At 39.2% G+C, this 25,922-nt stretch overlaps 4 protein-coding genes across 4 annotated transcripts; 3 read left to right on the forward strand and 1 right to left on the reverse strand.

Annotated features, from left to right (window-relative positions):
• Nucleotides 1-9,852: 9,852 nt before the first annotated feature.
• Nucleotides 9,853-14,749, forward strand: LOC102721445 (glycine--tRNA ligase, mitochondrial 1-like). Its single transcript, XM_006653285.3, has 9 exons — nt 9,853-10,188; nt 11,040-11,422; nt 11,498-11,615; nt 11,826-12,020; nt 12,161-12,385; nt 12,767-12,826; nt 12,968-13,048; nt 13,127-13,532; nt 14,227-14,749. Exons 1-9 carry the CDS (start codon nt 9,853-9,855, stop codon nt 14,466-14,468), a joined length of 2,046 nt encoding a protein of 681 aa, XP_006653348.2. The 3' UTR covers nt 14,469-14,749.
• Nucleotides 14,750-15,464: 715 nt separating this feature from the next.
• Nucleotides 15,465-18,080, forward strand: LOC102721731 (cytochrome b-c1 complex subunit Rieske, mitochondrial). The gene is made up of 2 exons (XM_006653286.2): nt 15,465-15,774; nt 17,123-18,080. Exons 1-2 carry the CDS (start codon nt 15,600-15,602, stop codon nt 17,767-17,769), a joined length of 822 nt encoding a protein of 273 aa, XP_006653349.2. The 5' UTR covers nt 15,465-15,599; the 3' UTR covers nt 17,770-18,080.
• Nucleotides 18,081-21,012: 2,932 nt separating this feature from the next.
• On the forward strand, nt 21,013-23,912 carry LOC102716675 (probable glucuronosyltransferase Os04g0398600). Its single transcript, XM_006652169.3, has 4 exons — nt 21,013-21,349; nt 22,192-22,580; nt 22,797-23,038; nt 23,121-23,912. The coding sequence occupies exons 1-4, from the start codon at nt 21,220-21,222 to the stop codon at nt 23,632-23,634; spliced, it is 1,275 nt and encodes a 424-aa protein (XP_006652232.2). The 5' UTR covers nt 21,013-21,219; the 3' UTR covers nt 23,635-23,912.
• A 127-nt stretch (nt 23,913-24,039) lies between these two features.
• Nucleotides 24,040-25,090, reverse strand: LOC102716955 (pollen-specific protein C13-like). Its single transcript, XM_006652170.3, has 2 exons — nt 24,795-25,090; nt 24,040-24,575 (listed from the first exon to the last, which is right to left on the reverse strand). Exons 1-2 carry the CDS (start codon nt 25,087-25,089, stop codon nt 24,241-24,243), a joined length of 630 nt encoding a protein of 209 aa, XP_006652233.2. The 5' UTR covers nt 25,090; the 3' UTR covers nt 24,040-24,240.
• Between the last annotated feature and the right edge of the window lie 832 nt (nt 25,091-25,922).

A 25,922-nucleotide genomic window follows, 5' to 3' on the forward strand; every position in this document is an offset into this window, starting at 1 on the left:
GCTTATATTTAAAATATATATATATTAAAATTTGTCACATTATATTTTACAATATTTTTAAACTTCAGTTAATTTTATTTTTATATCAGTTAATTTTATTTTTATATCATAAACAGTTACAAAAATTAGAAAAATCTTTATCTTTCAAGTTGTTCGAAGTCTAATAGTTACAACTTCCCCTGTCCTAAATTATGATCATATTCCTCTAATAATAACTTTATTGTTTAACAGGGACAATTTCTTGTCGATATCTAACATTAATTTTATCCTATTTAGGATTTTTATTTTTATCCTTGCTTTTCTGAACTCAATCCACGGTCTGCCCCACTTTGGAATGGGATGGAGCATACTAAAGGTTTTAATTTAGTCATTATAGTATGATTTTACCCTTTATCAAAAATTTTATTTTTATCCAACGTAATAATTTCTAATTTGCCCCCAACGTCGTCATTTCTAAGACCTAGTTTCTTTTTCTTGTAATCTACGTGAATATTATTATGCTCTAAAAATATAAAAATAATTTGGAGAGATAAGAGGTTTTCGACAACATATTTTATTTAATCATAATTTGATCTGATAAACAAATTATAGTTGTTATAAATTTAATTTTTACAGGAACTTAAAATAATACAAGCACAGCACAACAATTATATATAAACACACACACACTGAGTCAAAATTAAAGCAGGCCTTTAATTTAATCATATTCACTCCTGTGCAATTACCTCAACTTAAATAAGGTACGTGCATGTAGATGCATGCATGAGTTCTCTATTCGACAGTGAGCATATATAGCCATTTAGTAGGCTTTAATTTTATTCCATTTAAATTTGTTCCCAGTGGCAAGCAAGCATATGCACATGACCACATCTGCCTAGCTCTTCCTTTTTCTCTCTTTGCAGGCCAAACTCTGTGCTCGAAAGTCGAAGTAAAATTAAGGTTCGCCCCGGCCGTCTGCACGCAGGATTCCTGGAGAAATCGACCTTTGATCTGCAGTTGCCTTGAAAAAAAGGCACAAACTAGCTGCATCCCCATCCCAAAATAAACAAATTCTGAGTTTTTGATAGAATTTTTAACTCTTCGTTTTATTTGAAAATTTTTTATAATTAATATTTTTATTGCTACTACGTGATAAAACATGAATATTACTTTACATATTATTAATTTTTTGATTTTTTTAATAAATTTTTTAAATAACACAGATATCAAACGCTAAATCTAGAAAACCGTAGAAATTGTTTTTTGGACGGAGTAGTATAGAAAAAAAAAAGAAAAAGAAAAGGACGCAGAGGTGATTCTTTACACAGAAATTGAGGTCATGCAACTGTCGTCTTCTTGTCATTGTAGCTAGATATGGCTAGGGCGGCATGTTTGTAGACAAATGCTAATTTGTTAATAAAATTTCTACTTAGCATCTACTAAGTAAAATACAAGTCTAAAAATAAACTATAATAAAACATTAAATTTAAGGTTAAAAATTTAAATCTCTACTTATAAGCATGAACAAATCGAAAATATGAGGCCGTTGGTTGTTTCAGCCATTCAATTTTAGAACTTAATTACTAACTTGGTCTAAAATAGATCGGTTCATGTAGAGTTATTTTTTTGAAATTATACTAATTTATATACTCATATGTGTCATTGATTTTTTTTTATTTTTTTAGAGAAGGGTATTTTTACCCGGCCTCTACATCCACTCGAATATATGCAGCCATTCATTAATCTAGAGAAGTTTTTATCTCTTTGCCCTCTTATCCACGCAACAATAATACTTTTCATTAATTAATATATATGAGACGCTTTGTCTTTTTTTTTTACTATAGTATAAATGCGAAGACAGAGCCCTCACTATCTCTAACCAACCAAACGATCAAGGTTCATGTTCATGTACGTACATCGACAGGGAGATATATCGAGTCGAGGTACATCTGATCACCGATCGATCATACGCTGCTAATTTTCATGCCATACAAATTACTCTTCTCCTCCTAGTTTTCATAGTACTCGATCGGTATTGTCGTCAAATCCAGTGGCAGCTAAAAACAAGTCAAAATGAAGCCGGCGGGCGCCGAGCTCCATTCAAAGTTTTCGGCTCGCCGGCCGGCGGCCGGCGACATTGCCGCACGTCCTGTCCTCATCTTGGCACCATTTTTCACCTTTGATTCGAGATTGGCTAGCCGTTCTTCGTACGTGTTCTTATACATACTCACTCACCGTCCGTACATATTATTTTACAAGTCACGTTGGTTGGTTTGGTTTTGAGTTAAGTCAAATATTATTAAATTTGACCAAATTTATTAAAAAAAACAGACTAACATCTATAACACCTAATATGTTTCATTAAATACGTAATTGAATATACTCTCGTTTTATATCCATTTTATGTAGAAAATCTTGTTTTATATTTTCTATAAAATTGGTCAAACCTATAAAGAATTGACTTAAAATAATTCAAAATCAAAACGATGTGTAATATGAAACAGAGGGTAGCTAGCCTAGCCAGTGTAATTTTGGGTTCAAAGCTTCCGGCCGGGTGGGGCATCACCATATTTATGCCTTATGTGGTCCTCGTCAACGTTTGCGGCTGCAAATTCTTGCACAACGATTCACATTGGATTGGAAGAGAGCACGTTCTTCGTTCCCTTAATTGGAATATAATTAATCTCAATGGTTAATTAATTCGCGTTACCTGCGGTACAGCAGATGACGGTGTTAACCTTTTATCATACTTTTGACCGCTCGTCATATTCTTCGGTAAAATTAAGTCTCTTTTTTTTTCCGAACTGAGCTGATATATACCAAACATCTACTAAATTAATCTCTAGACATTCTGTCACGAATTTTGTAGCCGGCAATGGCTGAACCAGGTAGCTATCTTGTTCCGCGATCACTGAAATTAATTAAAGCGGATACTTTTCTTCAAGTGACAAAGGATGATATGTCCTGTGCTTTATTCCTCCTTCCAACGGAATTAAAGATACCTAATATGTCTCTTTCTCTGTCTCACCAAGCTAGAGAGGGACGATGCACTTAATTGGCTATATATATATATATATATATATATATATATATATATATATATATATATATATATATATATATATATATATATATATATATATATATATATATATATATATATATATAGATGCCATGCATGCACGAATTGTTTTTCATGATCAAGCTATAATTAATAGGATACTCTCTATTTTAAAATACAGTTCAAACTTGATACGAATTTAACCAAATATTACTCTACTGGAAATCTGGAAGGTTTCATGACACACAATTAATATAGTTAGATTTGCATTGGAAAACATTTTTATGATTATACTTTTATGTCGAAAATAATATATTAACAGAGTAATCTTTGATCAGACTCTTATCCTAATGAAACCAAAATACACCATGTATTTTGACTTATCCTAACGACGAATACTTCACCCCGTTTCTCCGCTTATGCTTATAAGCCAAAATCTGAATTTTTAATCTTAAATTTAGAGTTGGTTTTAGATTATTTTCCACCAAAATTTATTTTCCAGAGTTGACTTTTACATCACTAAGAATATACTCCCTCTATATTTTTTTATATGACGCCGTTGACTTTTAGGTCCACGTTTGACCATTCGTCTTATTAAAAAAAATATATAACTATTAATTATTTTGTTATAATATGATTTATTATTATAGGAACTTTAAATATGTATTATAATTTTGCATATTTAAATATAAATTTTGAATAAGACGAATGGTCAAACGTAATCTTAAAAGTCTCATATATAAAAATATGGAGAGAGTATATAAATATAAATGTTATTTATAAATTATTTTTTATTTGTAAATATGCAGTACTATTCACTTTACCACCGGCACCTTGTGCATCCAACAGCAGCTAGTGCAGATCATCAGAGAGATATGTAGGAGCATTTTAGAGGTTCCCCCTCGTAGAACTAAAACTCCGATCCACATCAGCCCTTTTTCAAAGGATATTGTTCCTTCCTTTAGTTTTGGATTATTCTTGTCGATCCCAATTATATTCAGTAAGTACTTCCAAATGCTGTTGATTGCTGCATTTTCTGGAGCTGCTAATTAATTGCTCCATCTATATAAACTTTTTTTTTTTGAGTTTTGTCATCGTCGAGCCGTGCTGGACAATGGCTGTCCACGAGGTGGCCCCTTTTTTTTCTCCTTATTTCTTTCTCAAAAGTTGTTTGACACGGAAGGGAAAGCTTCTGTTTCGTTGAAACTGGGTGATGAGCTAGGCAGCTTGTGCATCGTAGTTTGCAAACATTAATGAAGTACACATTGGGAATGTGTCCTAACTTGTGTGCTTTATTTATTTACCACAGTTTTAGTGCTAGGATATGCGTCGACGAAACAGTTCACAGCATTCTAGAATTATTTTTGGAAATTAAATCTAGTAAAAGAAATATAAATATTTATGTAATTATTGGTAAACTATTAATTATCTTATCGATTGCCTTTTGTTTTATTTCCAACTACGCTTTACCATCATCCATTAATTATTTATTAGTAGATATATATTTTTTTCATCTTAACCTTAAAATATGGCAAGATATCGAGCCGACTCGGCTTGTTATATCTCGTTAGGCTACCGAGCTCGGCTCCACTCGTTAGCCAGGTTGAGTTAGTTTGTTAGGCTTGCAAATCACTGCCATTTAGTTGGATCTTTTGTAGTGTAAATTTGTAATGTCCATGGAAGTATAAAGATATGCTCATGGAAGTATAAAGATAAAAAAATACAATTTAAATTTAATTCCATTCCTTTATAATTTCATGATCAAGACTGCATATATTTTAACCCAAATATAAAGCAATTTAGAAAGTTCCTTTTATGCAGCTTGTCTAGCTCGAGATGGCTCGTTAATCCAAATGAACTGAAACTATGGCTTTGCTCGTTAAGAAATTGAAACGAGTTGAGTCAGCCAGCCACGAGCTTTTCATCTGGCCCTATTCCTACAAAATAAACTAGGAATGTTTATATTCTGGAATAAATGTAGTATTTAATTGTCATCCCGTGTTTTCGCTTATGCTTATACTTATAAACCAAAATTTGAATTTTCAACCTTAAATTTAGGGTTTAAAGTTTATTTTTTAGTATTGACTTTTAGGTCATTAAGAATACATATATAAAATTTTTATCATAATTTATTTTTGGTTTTCAAATGTGTTATTTGTCTTCTTACATAAAAAGTCAAACAACCACTCCTGTTTATTTAAATATTATTACACTAAGGCAGAGCTAAGTGATGAAGGGGTTCCAGACACACGGACTAAAAAATTTTTTAAGTTAGAGTTCATGTATTCTCACCATATATGCGCCCCCTCTCAGTACAAACTTAGTTGCCCCTCTAAACTCAGTTGGAAATACTAGAAAGCAAGTAAGTGGCATCCTCTATATTTTGTTCTACTTCTCTCCTGACAAGTGACAAACACGAAGTGTCTTATATTAAAGGGAGAGAGTTGCTAGTTATAGAATAAAACTCCCATATATATATTGTACCAAAGGCGCTCCCCATATCCTGCTACTACCACACTTTACCCATATTAGCAATAGGACAAGGATTCAAAACACACATTCTCAATAAGCTAGAAACAAAGAACCAAAGGGGAAGCTATCAAGCTAGTGACCCAAGAATATATATATCTCTCTCTCCGGTTTCTTTTTGCATGAGCTTTTTTAGGTCACGGCGCCGATCGATTGGATGCAAAAGGCATGCAGCTTAACTCACATACACGCATGCATGCATGTATCGGTCCATCTAGAGAATGCATGCACTTGTCGTATTAGTTGACATCATCTCAGTGCATGCACCTTAAAAAACATACACACTTTGCATAAGCAATTAAGCATGTTAATGGAATCTTCTTTACCTTTGCCTTTTGGAGCCGCATTGGCTAGCTCGACCATGAGTGAATGTATTCTCAATGTCATCGACACTACGCGATTAACTAGTGACATGTCACCTAAAAAATTTGAAACTAGAATAAAACACCCCACTCTCAATATATAGTTTCATCTATAGTTTCATCTATTGTTGTTTGCTAGGTTACATGCAAAATACAAATTATCTAGGTAACAGTGCACAGAAGGTTTTATCTCCATAAAACCCATTTCATCTCTCTCTTTATTAATAATTTGTCATATCATCAAAAATGTCTACATGTTACCCTATTTATTACCCATAAAGCTTCCATTGAGATTGGCCTAATCTCTGCCTAAGTACGTGGCTACGTCTCAGCGTTCTTGTATGTGCATGCCGCAATTATTCGTCCTAATCTTTTAACTTTTGCTCAGGATTATAAGGCAAAGATTAAATTTTTAACATTAAATTTAGAGTTAATTTTGAGGGTTTTTGTTATAGTTTATTTTTCAGCATTGTCTTTTATATCGCTATAATATGTATATAAAAGTTTGTTTGCATATTATTTTTCGTTTGTAAATATGTCGTTTGGTTTTTTTATGTTAAAAGACGACAAGATGACCTCGTTATCGCGGCTGTTTATTTTCCATGGAGTGATGGAAAAGGTTTAGCGCCGTCGATCCATATGTTTATATCTTAATGTTTAATATATGTGTATAGGTACCAAAGGAACTGCCTTAATTTCATGGAATAATCGAACTAGCTATGGCTAAGGGTAGTGGAATGTGGGACGCGTTATTGCAATTTTTAGTTCAGTACAATTAATTATCAAGAAAAGTGCATGGACAATCTCTAAAGTTAATCGTTTGTACCGTTCAGTTCTCCAAACTCTCGAAACGATCTTTTTTTTTTTATGGTTCCAAACTTGTGCTAGGTGCTATATAGGGCTAAACGAGCATTGATGTGACAGGGCATAACAAAGCCCCCAAGGACTTTATCCTACGTGGCACTGACATGGTGCTCATAACATGAAAAATATAAATTGTCTCATCGAGTAGTATGAAGTGCCACATGGCTGCTATCTAAACATAAAACAACATGTCTTAGAAAAATCTACCATAATGTAGTGGTCCCGTGAGTGTCCTAACTTTTTATTTCAGCCCATATCTTTTATATTTATGTCCTCACATTATTTTCATCTCCATACAAGTCCAAACTTTTACAGTAAAATCCTACCAATAATAAAGTAATATAATATTTGTACAAGACTCATTCTACGTAACACTTTACTTCACTTCATCCGTGGGACAGAGCCGATCGGTACGGCAGCCGACCGTGCTCGGGGCAGCGTCAGTCGTGGCAGCAGCGAACGACGCATATTGGGTGGTGGCGGCCATCTACGTTGGTCGGGGTGGCATAACCCGATGGCACTCTGGGTGGCTTTGGACAGTAAGCTTATTGCCAAGCTTGTTGGGAAGGGGGAGGGACAACAAATGTTTGGCATTTTTACCATGAAGCAACCGGATCTTGTAGAAGCTATTTGAAACATGCATAAGCTGCTCAATTTTTTCCTCAATCCTCCACCTCTGCTAGAATCTGAAGTGTAAGGTTGAGACCACTCTCTAGCTTGTAGCATTGTTCGTGCCCTAACATGTAATTACAATCGACAAAATAGTTAAAAGATACTTGGTAGGTCCCAGAAAACTAAAAAAATTTATGGAACCCATATGTTAGTCACACGCACTGGTAGTGCTCGCTATTGTCACCATCTATGGAGGAAGAGGGGATCAAGAAGGAAAGGGTGTACCAAGAGATGGGATATATAAGGAGAGGGAGGGCTATCGACTTAGCCCTCCTCGTCCATCTTTCACCATTTTATTATGAATATGTTTTTTCACTTGCAACCCTACTTTACATAAAAATAATCTTGAATGTAAAAGAAATTTTCGCAATAAGGCAACATGAAAGGCCCGTTTACGAAAATAACTCTATTTTTACCTGTTGGATGGGCCTTGAACAAGCACCCCTGTATATTTTCGTCGCCGAACACGTTTTAGACCAGGCTCCACACCTACACATAATCAATCTAATTAAGTTGTAATATTCATCTTATATGAATATTTCATCAACGCCAATTAATTAACCTACAACAGCTATAGAGGACCATTATCATTTGCCATTATTATTTGTTGTTAACTTTAGATATTCTGTCTTTTATCTGAAAAATACAAAGGCTACATTACAATTGCAACCCACCGGAGGAACAACGGTTATGTGAATTCCCGCTAACTCTATATGAAGATGTGTCGTCTATAATTTTTAAGCCACTTTTATTAGTTGTAATTAATTATTTTTAACTGATGTGTGGTAGATCCTCAGTGTAAAAATTGTTGTAGTATTTCTTAATCAAATAAAATGATGGGATGAACTACGTTAATTGTTGTGGGCCGGGTCTCATTTCACTTACCTCCCAACTAGCCCATTTCCTAATGGGCTCTTATTGGAGACGTTTATCTCTGATGGGCCATCTTTTGGGAACCATCAATAGACCTTTCTGGCCACATCTACTTGGCAGCAGGCTGTGAATTTTTTGAATTTTATTTATTAAATAATTTACAAATTTAATTTTGCATTTTAAAAATCACAAAACTAACCTCCTGCCATCCTCTAGGAGCGCGGAAAGGTGACGTGACAAACGACCACTCGGGCGCGAGCGATGGCCAAAAACGGTGGCACGACGAATTTTACATTTAGAGCTAAATTATCCTGTTTTAAGCTATTTTGTGAAGGATGTTTTTTAAAATACTATCTTATCATGTTAATGAACCCAACAATCACTTTCAAATGGGGTCTTAGCCCGTAAGATCTCATGTGTTCAAATCTTCTTGTTTTCATATTCCAAACATGGGTTTTGTTGCAAAAATATGATATTAAACCTATCAATAATCCATTTTAAATATAGAACTAAAGTATTTTTCATTTATATATCACTCCTATCCAATTCAAGTTGAGTGTGTGCGCTCCATTTGTCAAAAATATAGCTACTTGTACCATTCAATTTTTCTCCAAAATATAGCTACTTCTGCACCTACTGTATTATTTTAACCGATCACAACCATCTTTCATTAAATTTCTCTAACTACTTTATCATCTAAACCAACTATAATCATATATCTATACATGTTCTTCCTGTAAAAAAACACCATAAGACCTTATTTTAGGACCGATGAATTAATTAAATTTAAAACAGGCGTACAAATTTTAGTAAGATACAACATTGCTCTATATTTTGAAAATATCTCTTTTGAACTCATGCCACATGTTCACTAGTCATGTAAATATATTTGGTACTCGAATCGCTTAATTTCTCCCATCATATAGAATAGCGTGAAATAGAAACAAATGAACATGGGGACTTTTGTGCTAAAATCAAATCAAACTTATATTTTAAATACACCTAATATACTACCAGTAAAAATTAAAAGTACCATCTTAAAAACTTGCGTGTATCGTCAATCACATCTCACTAATTTCTCTCTCGTGGTTTGGAGTATAGGTGGATGCATTCGATGAACTGTTGAAGAAATCAAATGGCTAGGGTGGCAAATAAACAGTGCAACAATGAAAGGTCTTGCATGGCAGTTCAGCACGGCTCTATCCATAAACAGTGCAACGGTGAACGCTCTTGCGCGGTAGCTAAGCATGACTCTGTTGGTACTTTTAAAAAAAATTAGTTTTTATAGATTTCTGTCCCCAAATTCCTTTGACCTTTTCTCCTCCGCGGCCACGCCTGCAGTCCACTCCGCCCAAACCAGTTTTGTCAACCCAATCCGTTTGTACGCACGGAAAAAACCCCGTCCACAGTCCCACGGCCCACGGAAAGCCCAACCAACGACCACTGACATGTGGGCCCCACGCGTCGGCGTCACCCCCCGCCGCCCCCTCCCAACCTCGCATCGCGCGTTTCATGCTGCTGCTGCTCCTCTTCTCCGCCTCACGCGCCGCAGCCGCAGCCGCAGCCGCAGCGAAGCCTCGCTCCCCTGAACCCCTCGCCGCCGCCGCCGCCGCCTCCTTCTTGCTACGCCGCCACCTCGCCGCAGGCATGGCGGCCGCACCGGCCTCGGCCTCCGCGGCGGCGGCAGCGGGGAACCGCGAGGCGTTCCGCGTGGCGGTGACCAACACGCTGGAGAGGCGGCTCTTCTACGTCCCGTCCTTCAAGATCTACGGCGGCGTCGCGGGTCTCTACGACTACGGGCCCCCCGGGTGCGCCGTCAAGGCCAACGTCCTCGCCTTCTGGCGCCAGGTAGCCCCGCCCCGCCCCGCCTCGCCTCACCTCACCCTGTGCTTTTCTTCGTGTAGATTGGGGCCCCAATTTCAGGTGGCGTTCGAGGGAAAGACGGCGCCTCTTTTTTTTCGCGGCGAGTGAGCTGCGCAGGGAGCTAGTAGTGTGCTCAATTTTTGGCCATACTGGCCGTGGTCTTGCCAAAGGCTGGGCCTTTATTTTGCAACTTGCGAGTAGAGAGTAGTTCAGTGATGTGCCGTGCTGGAATTGTGTTCTTAGTGTTACTACTTGTGGAGTGATGCAGTATGTGGTGGCTGCTGAAACTTCCTACCTTTTTTTGATAAAAAAGATGGCTACTATAAGCTCCAGAGCTCAGGCCTGCTAACTTGATTGGAAATGGGAGGGGATCCGTCTTGCTTATAGGTTAGGAAGGATTGGTCTGGTCTGGTATGGTATCCTTCATCATATCTAAATATGTCGGTCAACCTGTGTTTAGTGTGCTTCCTAGATGTGGGAGGTTACAACGCAGTTGTACCTTCTTTCCTTGTTATATTGTGGTAAGTGTGATTGCAAATTATGTGGATACTGTGGCATATCAGTTGAAACGAGTGTAAATGTAAATGTTATTAGTGCCGAATAGCCAGTGTGTCTAATGTTGCTGTTGCTTAGATGTATGTGAAACAATTCCCCTATGGGCTATGGTAGCTGGTGGTAACAGGAAAGTTGTTTTATTTAATAAATTATACATGGATGTAACTCTTAGCATGTGTCCAAGGCATCATTCTAGTATGTATTTTGTCATCTATACATTCTGATAATGTGGTATTTATGCATAGATCATTGACTTACCATCTACTTTTGTATCTTCTTAGCATTTCGTATTGGAGGAGGGGATGCTAGAGGTGGACTGTCCATGTGTAACACCTGAAGTTGTCTTGAAGGCCTCTGGCCATGTCGACAAATTTACAGATCTAATGGTTAAAGATGAAAAGACAGGCACCTGCTATCGTGCTGATCATTTACTCAAGGACTTCTGCAAGGATAAGCTTGAGAAGGACAACACATTGTCACCAGAGAAGGCAGCAGAATTCAACCATGTTCTCGCTGTCTTGGATGATCTGTCTGCAGAGCAGTTGGGTGCTAAGATCAAGGAGTATGGCATTGTTGCTCCAGACACCAAGAACCCATTGTCAGACCCATACCCCTTCAATCTCATGTTTCAAACTTTAATTGGACCATCAGGCTTGAGCCCAGGGTGAGGTCAAGAACAGCTCAATATATTATACTTCATTAATTCTGCTTTGAACTTATGTGCTTCCTTGTTTTTCAGGTATATGAGGCCAGAGACAGCACAAGGTATCTTTGTGAACTTCAAAGACTTGTATTACTACAACGGCAACAAGCTACCCTTTGCCGCAGCACAGATTGGTCAGGCCTTCAGAAATGAGGCATGATATTCTTAATCGCTAAACTTTCTGTCAGACCATCCACTTGTTATATTTAGCTTCTACCATGTGATGTAAAACATATCATAGAAAAAAAAAACTATGTTTCTTGTTGAGGTAAAATGCAGTAGTAATGGCAGTAACCATGATATAATTACTGTTTATTTCTTGACTAAACAACCTACATGGTCTGAGACATACTTCTTTCATTAGATATCTCCTCGCCAAGGTCTTCTGCGAGTCCGAGAGTTTACTTTAGCAGAGATTGAGCACTTTGTAGACCCAGAGGACAAATCCCACCCAAAGTTTCGTGATGTTTCTGATCTAGAGTTCTTGATGTTTCCAAGAGAACAACAACTGACAGGAAAATCAGCCATGAAACTTAACATTGGACAGGCTGTATCTGAGGTACTATTTTTCAAAAGCTCTTTGACATATACATTATGGCTATATTGGATTTAAACCCTCATTTTGCTATTGCTAACTGTTAGTTAATGCTATTATTTTTTTTTGTCTGTCTCTTAAGTAACTTCTGTTGCAATTGGCAGGGAACTGTTAACAATGAAACCCTTGGCTACTTTATTGGAAGGGTGTATCTCTTCTTGACACAGCTTGGAATTGACAAAGATCGTTTACGGTTCCGACAGCACCTGCCAAATGAAATGGCTCACTATGCTGCTGATTGCTGGGATGCAGAGATTGAATGCTCATTTGGGTGGATTGAGTGTGTTGGAATTGCTGATAGATCTGCATATGATTTGCGTGCTCACTCGGTACGTATTATCTAACATTAAACGTTTAAACTCACTTGGACTTGCTGGGAGTTTAACTGCCATTATCAAAATATTTGTCCCTTTCAAACTAAATCTCTTAAGTGAAAATTCAATTACAAGAGAGCTGAGCTCAAAAGTAGACCTTGTTAAAAACTTGTGAAATATACATTGTGCCACCTTTTGTGGTTATAAACAGATTCCAGGGGGCGGGGGGGGGGGGGGGGGGGGGGGGGGGGGGGGGGGGGGATGATATTTTTGTCAAACATGCTTTATTAGCTCAGCCACCAGAGGATTACTGCCCATCCAAACAAGGCCTGAAGTTTTTGTTTGGACACAGCCATAAGTGAATTATTCATATATTCTATTGTCAACACTGGCCAGGATAAAAGTGGTGTTGCACTTGAAGCACATGAAAAGTTTGCAGAACCCAGAGAAGTGGAGGTGAGATTTAATATTTTTCTGTACAAGTTTCTCACTTCACTCTGTTGGTTGAATAAATAGCACTGTGCTTTTTCTACTGTATCAATTGATTATTTATTGAATTATATGCTTTGCTAATAACTTATTTTTTGACATATTCAGAAGCTAGTTATAACCCCATCAAAGAAGGAACTAGGTCTTGCATTTAAAGGAAATCAAAGGATGGTTCTTGAAGCACTGGAGGTAAGTTTCATCTCCATATTGACCAGCTGCATTATATTGCTGTTTTGTTTAATCAGTGCTTACTTTCTCTGCTGGCAGGCAATGAGCGAGAGTGAAGCTTTGGATATGAAATCAGCTTTAGAGTCTAAAGGGGAGGTGGAATTTAAGGTGTGTACTCTTGGGAAAGATGTCACCATAAAGAACAACATGGTTTCAATTAACATGGAGAAGAAAAAGGAACATCAAAGGAAATTTACTCCTTCTGTCATAGAGCCATCCTTTGGCATAGGGAGAATTATTTACTGTTTGTTCGAACATTGCTTCTACCAAAGACCTGGGAAGGCGGAGGATGAGCAGTTGAATGTATTTGGTTTCCCCCCTCTTGTTGCTCCCATCAAGTGCACTGTCTTTCCACTGGTGAAGATTGAAAAGTTTGAAGTTGTTGCCAAGAAAATTTCGAAAGCATTGACGACAGCTGGGATCTCTCACATTATCGATATGACAGGTACATGATTGAACTATGTGAAGCATATAAAATTTAATGTGTTTGATTTCAATTTTAACCATATGAAGCATTATAATATCCACCTGTTTTTGCTTTTAAAAAGTGTTGTGCATTGCTCAAGTTAGCTTTTCATATCCAAGCATGCTGAACTTATAGATAAGGGGAGTAGCTCTCTATGTTTTGCTGGTTGACGGTTCAATCTTTTCTACTTGCTATGTAGCTTACACAGGTGTAAGTTTTCCACCTTTTTGGAAGACAGCAAACCATAGAACCTTTTAAATCAAATGCTAATTTTTAATCCAGATTGATGTTATCAGTACAAAAAAATGAGGGCAAAATCACAGCTAGAAAAATAGGGCTAAGAACATGCAATTACTCCATACAAAAAATATTAAAACTTCAGTCCAGTTAGCTACCATGGCAAAACTTCATTGTTGTTCTATATTTTCAACAGATTGTTACTAGTTATGCTACATACCTGGATTTTTTTTTCCTTCCAAAATATTCTATTGAATCAATCGGACAATGAAGTTTGTTTTTTTAAAAAAAAATCTAAAATTTCAAACTGTGTCAGTATGATCTCATGGTACTATGCAATGTAGTATAATAGTTGTGCAAGAAATTGGCTGGGGATGGGAAATGCGATCCTGTCCACCATCGTTTAGCAAGCTCGCTGTTTCTGGCCCTGTTGCAGGTAACACGATTGGTAAGCGTTATGCGAGGACAGATGAAATCGGTGTCCCCCTGGCAATCACGGTCGACAACACGACGAGCGTGACCGTCCGTGACCGGGACAGCAAGGATCAGATCCGCGTCGAGGTCGACGAGGTGGCCTCAGTGGTGAAGGAAGTAACAGACGGGCAGAGCACCTGGGCAGACATCATGTGGAGGTACCCGGCCCACACCGCCTCGGCTGCTGATGAGGAAGCATCATAAACCTGAAGGTGAAGAAGAGGGGGGCCAAGCAGTGCAACAGCCCTGGGATTAACTTGGCTGCTGCCATCCTGCTTTTCTGATACGTGTTTTTAACAGCTTGGTAATGCAGCACTGAGCGTTGTTCTGTAATCTCGATGAATTCTTTACATATTTGCAGATGATCTCCTGTTTTTTGTTGATATCTGGAGTGGCCTACCACTGATTAGTTCCGTGTAATTCGCTTTTGCTCGTGAATGTGTCTGTATCCTGTGAATGTGTGATCAATGGTCTTTACATTGTCATATCGTTGATTTCTGTCCGAAATACTGGAGCTATTCTTGTCGGTTTTAGAAGTACAATCACACCCAGCCCAAAACTGTTTAAAGAAAAAAAAGCATATGTTAACTTTCGATAATTTAAAAAACAGTACATATGTTACACTAGCGTCAGGCATGTGATGTCATTATACTTTTGTTTGGATACTTGTTGACAAACGTACCATGCCTGGTCAAAATCATGTAAAAGAAAACTAATGTTTTGAGATGTAGAAAGCACTCGTTTGTTACAACCGCAAACTTTAGGTATAAACCAAACCAAACCTTTCCCTTTTTTTTTTCCTTCGAGTCCAGAGAGTCCGGAAAACTTTAAGCTCCAACACAAATCGAGCTTAATTTCAAGATTTGGTAACTTTTCAATTCGGAGGAAAAAAGAGAACGGTTTGTAAGTTTGCTGTTGTACAGAACAAGAGCTCTGAGCACGAGCCTGGCACGGAATCTCTAAAAGTAATAAACTCTCCTAAACAACGCTAAGCTTCTAAGAATCTAAAGTTATAGAATCCAAAAAATAAACTAGAAACTTAGAAACTAACTCTTTTTTAAATTCTAATAAACCAACTTCTCACCGGCTGCTTCTCCGAATCGTAACTTCCCCAAAGGCTATACCGGTACCCGCAATCTGGGGCCGTGAAACCAATCCGGCCCATCGAAGCCCACCGCCTCCCGCAATATTTGCTCCGCCTCTCGTGCGCCCTCTCTCTCCTCTCTCTCTCTCTCTCTACCCTCTTCCGGCGACCGAGCGAACCCTAACCTCCGCGACCAGATTAGCTCCGCCTCGCCCCCGATTCCCCGGAGGAGGAGGACGACGACGACGACGATGCTGAGGGTTGCGGGGAGGAGGCTCTCGTCACCCCTCTCCTGGCGGCCCGCCGCCACGGCGGCGGCCGCGGGGCCGAGGGGCCCGCTCGCCGGGAGGGACGACGACGACGGCGAGGACGGGCGGGTCCGCCCGCGGTTCGCCATCGGGTCCCCGTTCTTCGCCGCCGCGAGAGGTACCCGTCCCCCGCCCCGCGTGATCTGTTTCCCGCCGTGTCTCCCTAGATTTGGTTCGGGAAATTGGGGGAGTAGGTGCTTGATCTAGAAGGATAGCGCAGGCGATCCACGCCGGGTGATAGGGTTCCCGCGGCGGCTGTTTTGCGGCTCCGCGTGCGATGATACGGGCGATAGCATGGATTATTCTAGCGTGTTTTGTTCTTATTGATGGATTTCTGCATACATCGTCGGTGATGTCTGGGCTGGCTGGATCGAGTAATTTGTGCTTGACTGCTATCCGCGCTTCAATGATGCTTTGTGCCTAGGTGTCATCTGCTTATAAGCATGCTTTTTTTAGTGGTATATGCAAGTGCTAGTATCTCTTGTCGTCCACCCTTCTTTATGCGTACAACCTGAACTTCATCCATACATGACAAGAAACACCACCATAAGAGTTGAACATATTGTAGCTGGGTAGTTAAATCTGAAACGGAAACGGGTCGTGATCGTAGTAACATTGACGCTTTGTGCGTCGATGTCAATTAGAATTTACAGGTGGACAATGATAGGCATTTTATCATCATGGTATTTCTCTATACGACATCTGATTTAGTTCTTTGTATTATTTTATTTAGTCACACTTGTATAGTCTTTTCTTGCCTTTCAAATGGCCCGTACTGTTTCGTGAAGTAGCTGTATAAGTCTATGTACGATTTTGTAGCATGTGGTTATTTATCTGTTTGTCAACTGTCTTAGTATCATGTTGCATTTGGTGATTTACTCGTCAATCTGCATGTAAATTGTGATTTAGTTTATATGGCTGTGTAGCATGCTTCTAAATGGCAGATAACATTGTACAAAAATATTCCCTCTGTTCCACGTTATAAGACTTTCTAGTCTTGCCTAGATTCATATGTGCGCTAGTGAATCTAGACATATATACAAAACATATACGTTGATACATGGATAAATCTAGGCAAACCTAGAAAATCTAATAATATGGAACGGAGGGAGTAGCATTTTAGCATGCTGCTCCGCTGCCTCCACAGATTCAGTTTTAACAATATGTTGACTGTTAGTAAGGATAGTATGTACCAAAATCAAACAATTCTTCAAATAATGGTATTTTCATATGTACAGGACATGAGAATCACTGGTGCTCAATATTGCTGTTCATCTTGTGCTTACATTCCTGCTAGGATGCTCTGATTTCTCACTACCAACTTCTACTAATTAGCTCACTATCCTGTTAGTAAGGATAGTATGTTGATGCTGAGTACAATAGTAGTTTTCATTATGCACCATTATACTGCAATTTTGCTGTGTAACCATGTTTGTCTTTCATTGAAACGTGTGATTCTCTTGCAGGGTTTTCTTCATCTGAAACACTTGTTCCAAGGAACCAAGATAGTGGCTTGGCTGAACTACCTGCAACTGTTGCTGCATTGAAGAATCCAAACCCAAAAGTGGTGTATGATGAGTACAACCATGAGAGGCATGCACCTGGGGATCCCAGTAAGCGTGCATTCGCTTACTTCGTTCTAAGTGGTGGGAGGTTCATCTATGCGTCATTGCTGCGGCTCCTCGTACTAAAATTCGTGCTGAGCATGTCTGCGAGCAAGGACGTACTTGCACTTGCTTCCCTGGAGGTGGATCTCTCAAGCATTGAGCCTGGTACCACAGTGACTGTGAAGTGGCGTGGAAAGCCGGTTTTCATCCGAAGAAGGACAGAGGACGACATCAAACTGGCCAATAGTGTGGATGTCGGGTCGCTGCGCCACCCCCAGCAGGACGCAGAGCGTGTGAAGAACCCAGAGTGGCTAGTGGTCATTGGTGTTTGCACCCACCTTGGTTGCATTCCTCTCCCCAACGCTGGAGATTTTGGAGGTTGGTTCTGCCCATGCCATGGCTCCCACTATGACATCTCCGGAAGGATCCGCAAGGGCCCCGCTCCATTCAACCTGGAGGTCCCCACCTACTCTTTCTTGGAGGAGAACAAGCTCCTCATAGGCTAAGAGAGCCTGAGACCACTCTTTATATCTACCTTCTGCTCTGGGGGGTGAATCCCTGCTGTGCTGTCTATTTTGTTCAGTTTGGCTAGAGAATTTTTTGTTCTGCGACGATTATTGCCATGTCGGCTGTTACTTGTCGAGGTGCATTTTGGAGCGCGTAATAATCTGCTACTATGATGCTACTGAAATGTAATCTGTAAGTTATCTGGGACGTTTATTTTCCGGGGGTACAAACAATAGGAAGGACTATGCATACCTTGCCCTTCACTCGCCCATGTAATGGATTTGGCAATGCTTTGCCTTCGTTTCTTCCATCACCTTTATCATGCTGTTTGATGATGCAAGGATGATATTCTCTGTGTTGCTGTTGGTGGCGTGCTGTTGCTAGCTTGTTATACCTGGCCGTTGATGGTGCTGTGGTTGGGGCCCACCTGGCAGTGGCCGCACCGCACGCGTTCATTGCTGCTACGTACTGTGTCCAGCTGTTGCTTATTATGCCATGCAGATTGCAGATGGTCCAAACTGCAGCGCTAGTGCTATACTACAGGCTGTGGCACCCAGGATGCGTTGCGTTTGCGTGAGGATTTGTTGCGTCTTTGGTGCCGAAACCGAGCAAACAAACGGAGGTAACAGCTCGATTGGCCACTGGAAGGGTCCAAGTCCAAATACACATCACACGCGGTGTTGGGAGCTGCTTACCCTACGTACCAAAATACAGCGATCAATAATCAATCTAGGCACGACACGGTGCGAGTACCACGAATCTAAATAGTCTCTATCAGGGTTGTCGTTTTGACTTTTTGAGATGAAAAGCCAAATAGTGCATTTACATACGAATAATAATTTACTATAAAATATTTTTATATACACGTTCTTAGCGATCTAAAAACAAATATAAAAAATAAACTACTATGAAAAAATTAACAAACAACTCTAAAATTAAGGTTAAAAATTCGAATTTTGACATATAAGCACAAGCCAAAGCAAAAAAAAGATCATATATATTTAGATATGGGTCATGTCTAATCTCATAATGAGTTCCTGTATTTTAAGACTAATAGATTAAAACTGAGTAACCCGACTCAAAATTTTCATCCTTAAATTTAAAGTATATTTTGATATTTTTGTCATCATAGTTTTTTTAGCCTATTAAAAATACACATATAAAGTTTCATTTATAACTAACTTTTCGTTTATAAATATATCCGAAAAAGCCAATTGATAGCCCTGCCAAGTGCCACACCATACGTGCCTCTTGGTTAACTAACGGCGACGACTACTGATATTGATCGATAGTAATAGTATCGACCACCCTCGTGCCAGGAAAGCTCGTGTTTTCTCGGTTTGACGGTTAGGTTGAAAGAAGTTGTCAACGCAAAAACACCCAAACAACGCGTGTCCTAGGAAAGCTCCAGCTGCTGATCGATCGAGGTATAAACAAACACCAAATTGATCTTCAAATCCTGGAGATAATGATTTGAGTTGAGCCGGACTTGCCCCTCGGATCAAATTCAACGCCTCCTGTTTAGTTGTGGTGTCCGGCCGTTGGTTGATCTCCTAGGTGATAAAATCGTACTGATACAGGCTTCAAAACCGTGTAGGTTAGGGCCTATTTGTTTTTGTAGGAAGAACGATACATAGGATTCCTAAGGATTAGATTATATTGTCAAAGTCATTTGGTTTGGAGCAACGAGGTATAGAAAAAATAAAGAAATTTTCCTTTTCTATTTCTTATAGAAAGAAACATAGGAATTTTTTTCATTCGCTCAGTACTTTTAGAAAACTTTCTTATTTCTATATTTTTTTACAAATATGGGCTCTAAACTGAACATGCCCTTAATCTTTAAACTGTTTAAAGCATGCAGTACTAATCAATGGAACTCTTCTGAAAGGAAAAGGAAAAAAAAATGGGGTGATTGTTTGGGTTTTTTTTAAGAAAAAGACAAATAACATAATTGTAAGTGAAATAATTTGTAAATAAACTTTTGTGTATATATTCTTGAACTAAAAACTTCGACTTAAAAATAAACTTCAGCAAAAAAAACTCTAAAATTATCTCTATACGTAAGGTTGAAAATTTTAAATTATGACTTATAAGCAGAAGTAGAAGCAAAAATATAGGATTATTTGCTTTTCATGATAAACAAGAAAAAAAACAAATGATAGAAACTAAAAAAAAATAGACTGAGAATAATGAGGGTGCGTTCTTTTTTATTAGATGAAATGAAATATAAAATATTATTTGATTTTTATCATAGCTATTTCATGGTATATACAATGAAATTAACTAATAGAAGTCAAAAATCTACTTTAAAAATGTAATATGATCAATTTATATATAGAACTTTTTTAAAAAAAATACAGTGTTTAACAGTTTGGCTAAGCATACACAGAAATTACGGAGAATAATCTGTTCAAACGAATGCAACCTTAATATTACTTCATATGCTATATTAAAGATAATATGTTTTTTAAATTTAATCCTACTCCCTTTGTACTAAAATGAATCATTTTTATATCTTACTTAAATTATCCTAAATTCATCACTATAATAGTATTAACACATGGGCAATATATTCCTCTCTAATCACCATTAAAACCATCTTAGAGCAAACCCAACAATTGATTCAAATTTTATCATCTATATTATCATTTAAATGACCCTCTAAGGTAGATTATCAATTCATCTCATGCAACACTCCAATAAAATATCCATATTGCATCATCTATATATTTTTATTAATATTTTGTAACCGCTTTCTCTCATGCTGATATTGCTATCTTCTCTTGTAATTGGATGTTAAGATATGGATGGAGTAGAGAACATCCATATTTAAATTTTCTCTTTACAATATGGATAATACTCTATTTTTGAATAATGAAATAGATGATCTGTTGAAATTTTTTTTCTCACATCATCTATATTCAAGAAGTACGATGGGATAGATGATCTGATGAGTTCGTTCATACGATACAAAGGTTTGTTTTTTTAAGATAGAGGGATTAATTGATAAGCAAATGATACTGTTTGACAGCAAACCTGAAGGTATCATTAACTATATTATTAATCTCTTGCTCTAAATGAGCATAATCAATAGAGAGCTTACAAAGCTAATTGCATGAAAAACAATACACTGATTAGTATGGTATTAGTCCTAATCTCATGTTAGCTTCATACGCAGTCAAAGAAAGTGCCCTTTGCTTTGGATATATATGTGGTTGGAGACCTGGACCCATTCTCTCCATGTGTGATTTGTCCCAACGAAATCTTCTTGGCTTCATCCACCTCGCTCCACGTCCCAATCAATCTCCCACCCCAAACCTTTTTTCCGAATTCCCAAACCCAATCTCCTCGTTCGCTTCGCCTCTCTCTTCTCCGGGGCAGGGAGGAGGCGGAGGTTGGAGAAAGATTCCGCCTTTTGCGGCGGCGGCGGCGGTGGTGTCCAACTTTCCATGATGGGATCAAGAACGGGGTGGGCGCTCCTCCTGGCGGCCGTCTCCCTCTCCGCCGTGGTGCTCGCGGCGGCGGCGGACTCCGGGGACGCGGACCGCGCGGCGGAGCAGCACAGCGAGCGCATCTCAGGTGGTTGTTCTTTCCCTGCTCCTCTTCATGCCAAAGACCGGATTTTTTTTGGGCGTAAAAGACGATGCCTTTTGAGCTGCTGGTGCGCTTGTGCGTGTTTGCTCTCGCTGCTCCCTTGTTTCAATCTATGTGCGGATGCTCCTAGCTAAGCTAAGCAGTGTATGGTGGTTTGCTTGCTTGATTCTAGTGACGATTTGGGGGGTTAGTTCTTGGCTGTTGCTTGGTGGTGAGAGAAGTAGGTTATCTTTTTGCAGACTGCTGAGATTAGTTTGAGATCTCTTCCTGTGCCATCTGTGTTGGGTGAATGGATGTTGTTGTGGTAGTATCTTTTTAGGTTTACAGTCTCACGCCTATTCTTGTCAAATTTGTGGGTATCATAATCACCATCAACTGCAAGTTTCAAGCTGAGGTTGGAGGGTTCTGCTGGACTGTCATTCCCCGTTTCATTGTCTTGATTTTCTCAAACCTGTTATTTGATTGCTCTAAGGTTAGGGGCTTATTATGCTTACGGTTGTACGCAAGTTTGATGGTCCTTGCGAAAAAGGAAAAGGAAGGGATGGATCAAGTTTGATGGTGACTTTTTGTCCTTTTGGTTGGGGTGATATGGAACCACCAAGGAACATTACTCGATTACAAAATTCACGGATCAATTCATCATGTTCAAGTGAACAACACTTAAAACAGTTGCAAATAAAGAGATAAACATTTAACTTGATGTTTACTGTTGGGTAACTTGATAGTTAGTTAGAGATGGGTACATGCTTCTTTTGCACTTATTACTTCATATTTAGCTCAGTCTTTCGTGCCTTACTTCTACACCATGATTGTTAAATTTATTCTAGGGAGTGCCGGAGATGTGCTAGAAGACAATCCTGTGGGGAGGTTGAAGGTCTTCATCTATGATCTTCCAAGAAAGTACAACAAGAAAATGGTCACCAAGGATCCCCGGTGCCTCAGCCACATGTTTGCTGCAGAAATATTTATGCACCGCTTCCTGCTTTCAAGTGCTGTTAGGACACTCAACCCCAAGGAGGCTGATTGGTTTTACACACCAGTTTATACTACTTGTGACCTAACCCCGGCTGGACTGCCCCTTCCATTCAAGTCACCCAGGGTGATGAGGAGCGCAATCCAGTACATTTCACACAAATGGCCCTTCTGGAATAGAACGGATGGAGCAGATCACTTCTTTGTTGTCCCACATGATTTTGGTGCATGTTTTCACTATCAGGTATGAGTCAATTCCCTTGGCTTCTCATTTTTGGACTTCCTATGCATACTTTGTTCTTTCTGAATTTATTGTTTACCTTTTTTATTTTATTTTTTAAATTTGGATATACCTAGTAGAGGTCAGCACTAGGGATAAGAAATTCTCTCCTCGTGCTCTGTACATTTTCTACTCAGATGTTCTGAAGTAGTATTATTAATGATTGTTTGATATTTGTAGGAAGAAAAAGCTATTGAGCGTGGAATTCTACCGTTGCTGCAACGTTCTACGTTGGTACAAACTTTTGGACAGGAGAATCATGTTTGCTTAAAAGAGGGTTCTATCATTATACCACCCTATGCTCCTCCACAGAAAATGCAGGCTCACTTGATCCCCCCTGACACACCACGTTCAATCTTCGTTTACTTTCGGGGACTATTCTATGACACTGGAAATGATCCTGAGGGTGGTTACTATGCAAGGTAGCAATGCTTTTTAAGCAACAGATTTGAATTTTATCATTCTGATTTTGTCCCATGTACTCACTTTGGTGATGTTATACAGAGGAGCTCGAGCTTCGCTATGGGAGAATTTCAAGAACAATCCATTATTTGACATTTCCACGGATCACCCTCCCACCTACTATGAAGACATGCAGCGTGCTGTCTTTTGTCTGTGCCCATTGGGCTGGGCACCGTGGAGCCCTAGATTGGTTGAGGCTGTGGTCTTTGGCTGCATCCCAGTCATCATCGCTGATGACATTGTGCTGCCATTTGCTGATGCAATCCCGTGGGAGGAAATTGGTGTGTTTGTTGAGGAGAAGGATGTTCCAAAGTTAGACACCATTCTCACATCAATGCCAATTGATGATATTTTAAGGAAGCAAAGATTGCTTGCAAATCCATCAATGAAGCAGGCCATGTTGTTCCCACAGCCAGCACAACCAAGAGATGCATTCCATCAGATATTGAATGGCCTTGCTCGCAAGCTCCCACATCCTGAGGGTGTATACTTACAACCTGGCGAGAAGCACCTCAACTGGACTGCTGGACCTGTTGGAGATCTGAAAGCTTGGTAGTGAGCTGCTTCCCTCTTAAAATGACCTTTCCATGGATTGCTGGACCTGTCGGAGATCCAAAATCATGGTGGCAGCTGCTTCCCTCTTCTTGGATGACCTTGCAATTGCCATGGAAACCTTGTAAATCAATCATCAGTTCATACTTCCTGAAATGTGATGTAATCAAGGTGCAGTACTGCAGTGCTGTAGGTGTGTAATGTACACCTTGGTCCTATCTAACTTAATGAACCTTTATAAGTTAGTAAATTTTGAAAGAAATGCATATTATATTGTTGGAATCAGAATGACAAGTTAGATCAGTGGTTTTGATATTGGGCATCCAAATGACAAGTTAGGTAAGTGGTTATTTCGGTTGCCAAGTTTTTGTTAGAGCATACCCTTATGCATATACAGGCGAAGCATTGGTGGCAAAAATGCAGAACTGCACATCAGGTAAGTCACAAGGCTGTAAATAACATTAGATGAATGAACATTTACATTTTTCATGTTTTCAGACAGCCACTCTTGGTTTCTGCCCTTTAATAAATAGATCCATGCTATTTGCAAGCCATGTAACTGATTCATAATTTATGCAGCCTCTCCGGTGGTTCTGTGAAGATCATCGCATCACTCGTTATCATCATCAGTCAGGTCGAACTGCTTGAGCAGCTCACCACAGACGGGCAGCGGGATGTCCTTGAGGTAGCCGAGCGGGTTGGCGAAGCGCAGGTTGTCGCAGATGCCAACATTCCTGGTGAGCAAAACACGGGCGCGGTCCCTTTCGGCCTGGACCTCGCCGCAGTTTGCAAGGGGGCTCTTGACGAGGACAACCTCGCAGATATCCTCCTCATGGCTGTCCTTGAGCTCAATCTTGTATGTGCCAGTCTCATCAGTTACACCATCGACTGCACGCTCAATGTTTCCAGTACCGTAGTGCTTGCACTCCAGCCTGACCTTGGCACCTGCAATCAAGAAACCAAGTGAGCCAATCCTGGGACTTCGAAACAGGTCAGCATTCATGCTTTCATTTCTACAATCTGTGGTGTGTACAAACTCTTCAGTTTCTGATGTCAGGCTCTATCTCAATTTCTCTGCTGCTCATAGATTCAGAGATATTCATCTCGAGCATTTGTACTTGCAGAACTCCTGGATAGTGATAAAAAAAAGAAAGAAGAATTTACCCTTGATATACTCGGTGACATTGGTCTCAAACCCGGCACGACACGTGTCACAGTAGACACGGCCCTGGACAAGGTAGTCGGGCGCGTCGGTGGCGGTGGCCGTGCTGCCGGCAAGGACGTAGAAGAGAATGCCGAAGATCACCGGAATGGTGCGGAGAGAGGCCATGGATGACGGCTGCGAGGTGTTTTCCCCCTCCTCTCGCTGCTGATGCTGTGGAAAGGTAAAAAATATATATATTATTATTATTTGGAGGAAATGTGAAAGGAGGGGTAGTGAAATGGCCTGGTTTGGCATGGATTCTTGCTGTGCTATAAGTAACCTGGGAGCCTGGAGGATTTCCATGGCTGTCCTTGCAAGTAGGAATCGTTCAAGATGCCGTTGGGATTAAGTGGCTATTAGGGAAGGAAGGCAGGGCAGGTTGTTGGGATACTACTTAGATTTGATCCTACTTTTGATGATGACCAAGCTAAATATGGGTGAATGAACATTCGTTTTGATGAGCTGGGTGGTAGGGATGAAAACAGTCCGGAACTTTTTATGTTTTATGAATTTTAACTATTCGGTGATGACTTCAATACAACACTGAGAAATTAAAAAAAACTAAATTTTAGAAACAAAAACGATCAGAAAAGATAGCATTTTATATTATTTTTGGAAACGTATTGGCACGATCTGAAATTTCCATCACAGTTGTCTTTTTGCTTATACTTATAAACCAAAATTTAAATTTTTGAGTTGATTTTGGGTTTTTTTTCACCAAAGTTTATTTTCTACCCTTGACTTTTAGACCGCTAAGAATACGTATATAAAATTTGTATTCACAAATTATTTTTTGTTTGTAAATATATTATTTGATTTTTTTTATGAAACAACCAATCAATCACCCTCGTACCGTTTATACACCTAAGTTGAGTTGTACCGTTACTCCTTTCATAGTGGAGTAATATTTTATAGAAATTTCACATTATTGACGTTCTATTCCTTTGAAATTCCTCAATCTTAAGAGGACTATTGCCTCTTAAAATTTTTTAAGAGTACGATTGGATGGGCATAACACATGGAAACAACTCTCTAACGAAACGTGCTGTGACTTTGAATGGTTGATACGTGGACCATACATCTACATG

The sequence above is a fragment of the Oryza brachyantha genome, chromosome 4 (assembly GCF_000231095.2).
Source record: "Oryza brachyantha chromosome 4, ObraRS2, whole genome shotgun sequence".
In the NCBI taxonomy this organism is placed as follows: domain Eukaryota; kingdom Viridiplantae; phylum Streptophyta; class Magnoliopsida; order Poales; family Poaceae; genus Oryza; species Oryza brachyantha.

What these genes read in the sequence shown, in the direction of transcription:
- LOC102721731 (XM_006653286.2), top strand. Translation starts at nt 15,600, where the DNA reads ATGCTGAGGGTTGCGGGGAGGAGGCTCTCGTCACCCCTCTCCTGGCGG. An exon ending in GTTCTTCGCCGCCGCGAGAG is followed by an intron (nt 15,775 to 17,122) that starts GTACCCGTCCCC and finishes ATTCTCTTGCAG; the next exon opens with GGTTTTCTTCATCTGAAACA.
- LOC102716675 (XM_006652169.3), top strand. Translation starts at nt 21,220, where the DNA reads ATGATGGGATCAAGAACGGGGTGGGCGCTCCTCCTGGCGGCCGTCTCC. An exon ending in GTGCATGTTTTCACTATCAG is followed by an intron (nt 22,581 to 22,796) that starts GTATGAGTCAAT and finishes TGATATTTGTAG; the next exon opens with GAAGAAAAAGCTATTGAGCG. An exon ending in GAGGGTGGTTACTATGCAAG is followed by an intron (nt 23,039 to 23,120) that starts GTAGCAATGCTT and finishes GATGTTATACAG; the next exon opens with AGGAGCTCGAGCTTCGCTAT.
- LOC102716955 (XM_006652170.3), bottom strand. Translation starts at nt 25,089, where the DNA reads ATGCCAAACCAGGCCATTTCACTACCCCTCCTTTCACATTTCCTCCAA. An exon ending in TGTCACCGAGTATATCAAGG is followed by an intron (nt 24,576 to 24,794) that starts GTAAATTCTTCT and finishes TCTTGATTGCAG; the next exon opens with GTGCCAAGGTCAGGCTGGAG.
- LOC102721445 (XM_006653285.3), top strand. Translation starts at nt 9,853, where the DNA reads ATGCTGCTGCTGCTCCTCTTCTCCGCCTCACGCGCCGCAGCCGCAGCC. An exon ending in TTGGACAGGCTGTATCTGAG is followed by an intron (nt 12,021 to 12,160) that starts GTACTATTTTTC and finishes TGCAATTGGCAG; the next exon opens with GGAACTGTTAACAATGAAAC. An exon ending in TGGTTCTTGAAGCACTGGAG is followed by an intron (nt 13,049 to 13,126) that starts GTAAGTTTCATC and finishes CTCTGCTGGCAG; the next exon opens with GCAATGAGCGAGAGTGAAGC.